At 30.1% G+C, this 9,855-nt stretch overlaps 2 protein-coding genes across 6 annotated transcripts in view; both read right to left on the bottom strand.

Moving 5' to 3' along the window:
• The window catches only part of LOC116852496 (protein TANC2), a 160,954-nt gene that overhangs the window by 22,907 nt on the left and 128,192 nt on the right, over positions 1-9,855 (bottom strand). For 3 of the 5 annotated variants that reach the window (XM_032832940.1, XM_032832942.1, XM_032832944.1), the window contains 3 exons: positions 5,392-5,512; positions 5,091-5,234; positions 4,721-4,861 (listed from right to left, as the gene is read on the bottom strand). In XM_032832940.1, coding sequence (XP_032688831.1) covers positions 4,721-4,861; positions 5,091-5,234; positions 5,392-5,512 — 406 coding nt within the window. The remainder of the gene's footprint in view (positions 1-4,720; positions 4,862-5,090; positions 5,235-5,391; positions 5,513-9,855) is intronic. The other 2 variants (XM_032832941.1, XM_032832945.1) reach the window with 2 other exon arrangements.
• Positions 6,566-9,210, bottom strand: LOC116852498 (histone-lysine N-methyltransferase SETMAR-like). The gene has a single exon (XM_032832947.1). The coding sequence runs from the start codon at positions 8,224-8,226 to the stop codon at positions 7,513-7,515; it is 714 nt and encodes a 237-aa protein (XP_032688838.1). The 5' UTR covers positions 8,227-9,210; the 3' UTR covers positions 6,566-7,512.

The raw sequence follows: 9,855 nt of genomic DNA, 5'->3' as shown, positions 1-9,855 counted from the left end.
CTCAGGATGTCCTCTGGATGTCCCCTGGACATCTGTGCTATTAGGGTAGTTTCGTAAAATATATAACAATAATATTAAGAAACAATGAGTTGTTACTGAGTTGTTTTAGAAAAATTAGAAGCACTAAATTAAATTATGAAAAGGTATCATTTATGAAATATCCAAAAGTAGAAAACAATTCTTCTAACCTATTATTAACCTATTATTATTGAATATTTCACAAATACATGATATCTTTTCATAATTTAATTTAGTGCTTCTAATTTTTCTAAAATATAATAAATCATTGTTTCTTAATATTATTGTCACATATTTTACGAAACTATGTGATCTGATACTGTTAATTCTTATACATATACTATACGCTATACTACCCTAACTCTATCTACTCGATTTATCGGACAGCATTGAGTTGTCAAAAATCATGAAAATACTAGATGCTTGTGCCTATCATATTTCTCGGCCCTAGTGAAACTAACTCGTACTAACTCCAATTTGAATTATCGTAAACACCCACTGTCGTCCGGGCCGATCTCATCAACTGTGACTGAACACAAAGATTACATAGTAATAAAATAGGAAAATATTAGTAATTTAAAATTGAAAATAGAAATGTCATAACTGTTTTGCTACAGACTAGACTGTAATATTATTATTTCTGTTATTTTTTGGACAGCTACTAGTAAATTTTTATTACAATTTTTATAGTTTTTATAGTTATTATAGTCTTATATCACAGTTTTAGTTATCTAAGTAATAGCTTTATCTTAGCAATTAAGAAAGTTAAACAGTAACGATGTAATACACAAATGTACTATCTAGTAGATAAACAGTTCTGATATTTAATTTCCATTCAGGTTTTACTAATAATTTTCAATCTGGTTATTATATAATCTTTTTCGTTTCTGTATAATCTTTTTCTAGCCATTATATAACTGTGCTAAGTAAACCACATGTAGCTAATATAAAACTTTCACTATCGATTGTGGTAGCAGTCTAGTATGTAAGGCGGACGACTCAAGAGTCAGAGATCCCAAGTTCGATTACCAGGCAGTGGTAAGAAAATTTTTCAAATATAATGGACATAGAATAAAAGTAGTACATAACCAAGAAGAATTCTCAAGAATTCACTCCATTGAATCCACCTCTTCAAGACAAGGAAAAAAAAGAAATAAATAAAAAAAAAACGATCTACCTACATAGCACAAAAGTCAACAAGTTATTATTGTTAGAATGTTGCCAGAATATTTGCAGTAAGTTATATTTTATTGAATGTCAATGTAATGTTATATTAATGTCCGATATTATAGAGTAGCAATGTTAATATTACTAAAATATTGGGGTAACGTAGCAAAATAGTTACATTTTTGTAATAGCAATATCATATTGCAGTAATGTACCAAATGTATGTATGAAAATTTAACGTGAAAGCAACATGTTGTACTATATTGATGTAACATTGCCTGCTAAGATTGTATTGATTTTGAATGCATATATAAATATAATATTTTCATATAATGAAATTTATATCATACGCATATTATTCAAAGATGCGCAGAGAAGACACATACGAAGATCGAAGTATGCACAATAAATATATGTAATAAAATAAATATATATATAATTACAACATTTGTTCATTCTGACTAAATATTTATCCACATAGCACGTAATATTACATTATATCACAGTAATATCTCCGTAATATTGTAATATCGCAAAAATATATAAATATTACGGAAATATTACTGTGATATTATATATATTACGTGTTATGTGGGTAGTTGTATTCACCAAACAATTTAGTTGAACATATTATTGAATTAAATCTTAGTTACTATGATTAACGTTTTTCAGCGTGGCATAATATGTTTAATGCATATATGTTTATATATGGAAAGTATTATATGTTCTTCATGATGTTATTCCTCTTTCTTATATTTTATCATAATTTTCAATAAAAATGAAATATATAAAAGATATACATTTTTTTTCCTTTCTTTTAATATTATCCTGACATTTTATGGTATTAAAAGTAATATTATTTCCAGCACAAAGCAACATTAAATGTAATATTGACCAACCTTGTATTAATATTTGGTTGCATCATTTCTTTAATGTTCCGGAAAGTAACATTTTAAGATCAGAATAATATTCTTCTCACGTTTACAAATGTTACTCAAATATTTTCCCTAATGTCATATTTAATATTGCTTTAATATTTTTGTGCTATGTGGGTAGTCACTATCTAGTCTAGGCTAGATAGCTATGAGTTACTTTTTTTATCTATCTGCTAGCGCTACATTCCTGGCTAGTGGCTAGCTAAGATTTTCCATCTTATGACTGTGTACTATTCATTATCTAGCTACTAGCTAATTTTTCTATTAGAGCCGCTAGGTAGTAAGTAAGCGAAGTAAGCGTTACATTCCTGACTAGTGGCTAGATTTTCCATCTCATAACTGTGTGCTATTTATTGTCTAGCTACTAGCTAATTTTTCATTCAGTCACTAGGAGAAGTGAGCACTACATTCCTGGCTAGTGACTAGCTAGTACTACTAATCTTACTCATGTAAAACACAACTTTTCTGACTAGACAGTCACTAGATTCAATTTCTACTCGGGTATATAACATAAGCATTTAAATAATACATTATTTTATTTTGCAGATGATAACACGGGCAAGACCACGCCGAGTTGAGGACCTCGAGATTTTATACCAAAGAAAAATTGTAAAATTATGTAACAAATTAAATAATTTTCTAATAAATAAATTTATTAAATAAATATTATTAATACTTTCTTTTAGTATTTCATCCAAATTAATAAATAAATGATTAAATAATTGTTTAAAACAATATTATTACTATTGTTACTTTGTTTTGTAATTATTGAAAATTAATAATAATAAATTACTAAAATATTTTTAATAATTTATTTATATCGAAAAATCTGAGTATTTCACGTTACACCTCATTTCGATGACATCGGAAAATATCGGAAAATTTCATATTTTCATATCGCCAAATATAGTTTTTGAACAAAATAAAAAATCTGACCATAGATTCTTAAAATTCAACTTTTCAGTTTTCCATTAACCACTTTACTATTTTATCTTTTTTTCTTTAAAAAAATACAGGCGTTTGAAACAAAAATTATTTTTCGCAAAAATTTCCCATTTCTTTCTCATTTAAAAAAAAAAAATCTTTTTTCTTTTAATATCTTCGATTTTTTAACCAGTATCATCATAATTCTGAGTGTTTTTCCTTTTGATTGAAAAAAAAAAAACATTGAAATTGATTGAATTCACTCGGAGATATGAGCCGACAAAGTTTGTGGGTTAGCGTAACCTAGGTGTGTGATAGGGAGAAAAATATAGTGTGTAGGCAGAGGATTAAGTTAATAGAAAATGTGACGATCACGAAATATATCACCATCGTTCAACAAAAGAGAAATAAGTTACATAATGCAACATGATTCCGGCAGAAGCAATGACGCGGTTGAAAATCATAGTGATAGACATAGTGAAATTCTAAAATAGAATAGAAAATCACAACGATATCAAAATAACGAGAAAATGATCGAATTGTGATTACAAAATGAATTTTTTTATAATTTTCTCATCATTTTGACATCATTTTGACATTATCGTGATTTTTTATCTTGCTCAAAATGATATCTTGCTCGGAAGAAAGTTATTCTCGCAAAAGTGAATGCAGCACGTCGAAAGGCTCACACGTTAAGGTAAAGACATCGATTATGGAATAAACAGGTAATATGAAATACGGGCTTATATTTCTTTTATAAAATATTCTTGTATTCTGACGGCAATTACTGGAAGTTGTCGCATTCAAGTAACTCAGAAACGAGAAACATATATGGAAATATAAACGATTTTCTACTTTTGTTTCGCCTAAAAGTTAAACGTTATGACAATCGAGTTACTCTTGTTTTCTTAAAGTTGTTCACTAATATTTTTTTATATTTAATATCTCTCTCAATATAATTGTATTAATAATGTTTTGCCGTTCAATTGTTATTCCTCACTTTTTAATAAAGCGAGAAAATTTGATTTGTTATTCAAGACGTCCTAATAATTGCAAAGATACTGATAACCTAAATAATTCATATAAAAAATGAAACAAATTTTTTCTTGTTTTTTCCTGATGTGTGGATTTATTATTAAACTTTCTATATAATTTTCCATAAAAGGAATGTATGATTTTTAATAAGTAATTAATAAGTAATTTACTTTTAATAAGTAATTTACTTTTAATAAGTAATTACAGTTTTTTAATGTACAAAATAATTTGCCCAATAATTATAAAAGCTTAAACGAAGCTTTTTAAAAAATAAAAATTTTTGCATTTTATTCATCTTATTCACCAATGTCCTTTGTATTTTCTCGGTTTATATTATCTCCCATTTTTCAAACCCCTAATTTCCTTACTTTTTATTGTTTTGTCAGTATTAAAGTTACAATTAAATTTTGAATACTCTCTTTTATTGAACCTTATAGATAACATATCTCTCTATATTTTTACGCTATTACGTAGAACATTTAAAAATGCATTTATATTGTAGTAATATTGATTTACAAAAAAGATATTCCATAATCGATTTCGTTACTCTATATCATTTAAGACTCCCCTATATTCACTCGCAAACACCAAGCGTCTTGTATGTGTTACAATACACATCGAACTCTAAGGAATCTCCCTGCCTGCAGCTTTATTCGACGAACCAATAAGCTGATTCAGCCCATCGTTAGCTGTGCCTTGACTGCTGTTCCACAGGGACTTGATTTTCCCTAAGACAACGCCAGGCCATCTCGCTTTTCCCTCCCACGAAGTGGTCATCCAAACTGTGCGTCCAAAACGTATGTAGATGGTTTTGGCATTATAAAAACTTTGTATGTGAATCAAGTCGAGAAAATTATTTTTGAGCGAATGCGAAGCGTGATTTTGTAAGTTAACTTCCAGAGAACGATATGAAAGCATTGACTCACATGTGACCTCTATGGCTTTATATTTCCAAATTTCAATCATCATGATCCTTTCTTTATTTTACAACTAAAAAAAAATAATTTGTACCTGATAACGCGGAGGGGTTGTCATTTGCGATCGGTTCGGGCGAGGATGTTGTACGTCTTGAAGATCTCTGTGGAGCGAAAGAACTTCTGAGTACTTTTGCGTTGAGGAAGAATCTTTTTCGTTGATTCGGTGGTGTGGGACAACCTGTGAAACATTAATTTTACGCTCTTAATAACAAGTACTTTTTCTAAAATAATCAAAAACGCTGAAGCAGCAAGAGTATATTTCAATGACATTACGAATAAGTAATACTCAAGCATCAAAAAAATAAATTTACAATTAGTTACATGCTTCGACATACTTTGTGTCATTTGAAGTTTCTGTCGAGTTTGGGAGACGGAGGAATCTAAAAATGCTGGTGGCCTGCATTTCGAACTTTTAGCCATAGCTGTCGATGCAAGATTTTCTTCCCCGCTTCGTTGCTAAAAATAAAGTAGTAAATTGTGAGAGAAAATAATAACGTATTCGAACGATAAAGCAAACCAGAAATTAATAGTGAGAAGTTTACATGCTCTCTCTCTCTCTCTCTCTCTCTCTCTCTCTCTCTCTCTCCCCTCTCTCTCTTTTTTTCTCCTTTATTTCCTCATTCTTTTCTTTTCTAGACCATTTCCAAACACCTACACGAGATAGGAAAGATCCACATAGGAAGAAAATGGGTTTACATAAACTCATTGAAACAAGAACTAACAAGTAATCAACGAGTAGCAGCGTATCTTTCTCTTCCTAATAAATAGAATAGCAAGCTTTTCTTGTGAAAAACTATTACTAGAGACAAAAGATAAATATTCTATGAAACACAGCAATTCCGCTAAACCATTAACAGTCGTAAAACTTAAATGTTTCGAAAAGAAAGTTCTGATTTGGTGGAATATCAAGGAGTGATAAATGATTTATTATAAGCTATTGGAATGAATGAAACAATTACTGCGGACTGCTATCAAATTAATCCATTTGAGTCAGGAATTGAAACAAAAACGCCCGTATACTGGCAAAGGAGAATGTTTTGCTAAAATTGTTACATGACAACGCTAGGCCACACATTGCTTCTAAGACAAAAGACTATTAATAAATCTCAGTTGGGACGTCAACACCTGACATATTCACTAGACCAATGTTGTTTACAAATTCTCACGAACTTAGATTATGTACAAAGCATAAAATATAGTGAAACATAGTGAAATTTGTAGAAGATGATACAAAGGGAACTGATAAAAGAACTATATTTGTGTTATTGAAATTTGAAGGAGACTATAGAAATTTTTGAAATGATTGAAAGGCAGATGGTTTAATTAATTAAAAATTAACTTAGTTTATAAAATTAATCTGATTAATAGCAAATTATTATGAATTTATCTAAAAAGAAAGGACAAAAGAGGAGATAACTAGTGATATATTTAAAATAGTATTTCATATGATAAAAAATATTAGTTAAAAAATATTATTATAGAGTTTATAGAAATGATAAATAACTCACTGAGAACAAATCATCAATCTAGATGAGTAAAAAATATACACAATATCGATCCTAAAAGTAGGGAAACCAAGATAAGTTAATGAATACATAGATCGATCAATATATGTCCGATATATACAATCTTAATATATAAGAAAATATTAGACCTAGTGGTAAAAAAACAGATAGAAATACATTTAGAAAAAATTTTATAAAACAACATTCATGTCAAACAGCGATTCAGGTCATGATTGACGATTGAAAATTAACAGTCAGTAAAGAAAAAATAGTAGGAATATTTATGGATCTTAAACGAGTGTTCGGGACGATAGTTAAAGAGAGATTATTGAGTAAATTATATGGAATAACAAGGACTGTGTGTATGTGTATGTTGTATTAAAATGTGGTCACAATGATGATGATTGATCTGACCTAATTGCTACGGGATACCACAGGAATTTATATTGGAACTATTATTGTTTTTATTATATTAAGTCGTCCCATAAGTTCGTAACGTTTATTTTTCTACTATATAAAATAATATTTTAATCTTACCAATGAAGCTTATGAAAAAATGTAATCACCCTCGCTTTCCACAACCTCTTCCCACTTTTTAGACAACGATATTACGCCATTGGTATAAAATATCTTTGGTTTATCATTAAAATATTTTTGTAAAGCATTTTCTATTGCGTTTACATTGTTAAATTTCTTGCCAGCTAAAAAATGTTATAATGATCGAAACAAGTAGAAGTCCGATGGTGTAATGTCCGGAGAATAAGGTGGATGGGATAAAATTTTCTAACGAAATTCACGTAATTTTTTTCATACACTTTGTGCAACATACGGTCTCGCGTTGTCGTGATGGAAAATCACATTACCACGATTTACGAGTCTTGGACGTTTTTCTGCAATTTTTTTCTCTTAATTTTTCGAGCTAATTTTCTGATTAATTAATTTTCTCATTAATTATCTGATTTTGCGGAAGCAGCTCGAATAACAAAATTCCTTGGTAATCCCATACAGAAAGAAGAACTTTGCAAGGGTGTAAACCAGGTTTTGCAACTCTGCTGGATTTTCTCTTTCGGTCCAAGTTCGTTTCTTTTGGGGACTTTCGTACATGATCCACTTTTCATTTTCAGTTCCTACGCGTTTCAGAAAGAGTTCCATTTCGTTACGTGCAAGCAATGATATGCACGTTGCCACGCGATTAAGGCGATTACGCTCCGTGAGTTGATGCGGCACCCATACGTCCAGTTTTGGCACCATTCCCATTTCCTTTAAATGTCTATGTACACATGATTTTGACATGTTTAGAATTTGCGACATTTCTCGCACTGACAAACTTCTCGTTTCGTTCACCAGATTACGAATTCTGTCTTCGTCCGCCTCGACTAGACGTCCGGCACGTGGCTCATCTTCCAGATTAAAATTTCCCTTCCGAAATCGATCAAACCACTTTCTGCATGTACGAGCCGATAAAACACCTTTCCTATAAACGGCATAAATGTTATTTTTTGCACTTGTTGCCGTATTTCCTTTTCGGAACTCATACAGCATGAAATGACGAAAATGGACACGTATTTCACTCATTATTTTATCGGGTATTAAATATAAAACTTCACGACCTGTGGCTCTCGAATGCCTTCTACAGACTAAACTAAAGTATAAAAATTTAGTCATCCAAATCCTTGTATCTGTGATTATAACACGTAACGCGAGAAGTATAAACACATCACGGCACGAACTTATAGAACAACTAATATATATAAACGATATAGAGTAAGATCCGGATCATATATAAGAAGAAGAAAAAGATATAGGGTAAGAGCTACAGTTATTGGCAGGGGTACAGTTATTAGCACATTTATATTTTAACTCAAATTTCTCGTCAAATAAACGATGCTCGTGTGCAACGTTCATATGTTCATTTAAACTACTCTTTCACCAACTTCACTATATTGTCTCAGATCTTTAACATTGCCTTTCGGAGCGGACAGCAAAAACAAATACTGACTTACTCAGAGCATCACCAGGAATGACTTTATTAGGCGAGGAGTTTAGTATGCTACTTGCGAAAAACCATTTATATTTCAGAAAAACTGAAATGCGAAGCTCTATTATTCTTCATTTCGTCATGGCAAAACTTCAAAGATATTATAGCAGCTATAATATTTATCAATTTTCGTTTTGTTTATGTTTAGTGACGTGCCAATAACTGGTACCAAAAAAGTAACCGTGGTTTTGTTATTGGCATGTCAACTTTTCCTTTAACCTTTTGAGCCACATATTTATCTTAAATACAATTTACTTCAAATTTGTTATTCAGGGTTTTTTGAGATCGCTAATTACGAATCTGAACTTAAAATTTTGAAATTCAAAATAGCACATTCAATATAATGGAAATGCAAAAAGTGGCTCGATTCGGATGAAACTCGGTACTCGGGGGTTTTTGGAATCGCTGATGACAATCTTTCTGTTTTTTTAAACAATATTATCTCTCTGCAATGTTCTCTTGCTCTTTGCACTACCCAGATCTAACGACGAGGATGTGACAAAGTTATAGATTCATTTTTTTGTTTTTATTTTATATACTTTTGTTTTTAATTTTATATATTTCGTATTTTTTATTTTATAATTTTGTATGTCTTATTTTATATATTTATTTATTTATATATTTTTTGTTTCTTTATATATTTATATATTTATATAAAGAAACAAAAAATATATAAATAAATAAGTATATAAAATAAGAAATACAAAACTATAAAATAAAAAATATAAAAATATATAAAATAAAAAACAAAAAGTATATAAAATAAAAACAAAAAAATGAATTTATAACCTTATCACGTCCTTGCCGTTAGATCCTGGTAACGCAAAGAGCACGAAAACATTGCAGAGAGATAATATTGTTAAAAAAAGAACAAAGATTTGTCATCAGCAATCCCAAAAACCTCCGAGTACTGAATTGAGCCACTTTTCGCATTTCCGTTTGCCATATTGAATTCGCCATTTTGAATCTCGAAATTTTGAATTCAGATACGTAATTAGCGATCCCAAAAACCCCCGTCTACCGAGTTTCACATAAATTGATTAAAAAAGAAGAATTTATGCTTCAAAAATAAAAAGGTGTATATACAGGGTGTCTCACACTCTCCTCCGGGCATTTTGTGGGGACATAGAATGGGTTGATGTGAACATAAAAATCCTATATCGTTTTGCGATATTCGCAATAATTATCAAGATATTAATTGTAGAAAATTTATGAATGATCATACAGAATATGGTAAATGAGTTATAGTAGCGACG

This window comes from Odontomachus brunneus, unplaced genomic scaffold (assembly GCF_010583005.1).
Source record: "Odontomachus brunneus isolate Ranch 3 - 2012 unplaced genomic scaffold, Obru_v1 Obru_scaffold_230, whole genome shotgun sequence".
Classification (NCBI taxonomy): Eukaryota; Metazoa; Arthropoda; class Insecta; order Hymenoptera; family Formicidae; genus Odontomachus; species Odontomachus brunneus.
Note: the sequence above shows the minus strand (reverse complement) of the source record. Positions and strands in the feature narration are given on the sequence as shown.

Bases quoted from the DNA above. Each gene is read 5' to 3' on its own strand.
- LOC116852498 (XM_032832947.1), bottom strand. From the start codon at position 8,226: ATGACTAAATTTTTATACTTTAGTTTAGTCTGTAGAAGGCATTCGAGA.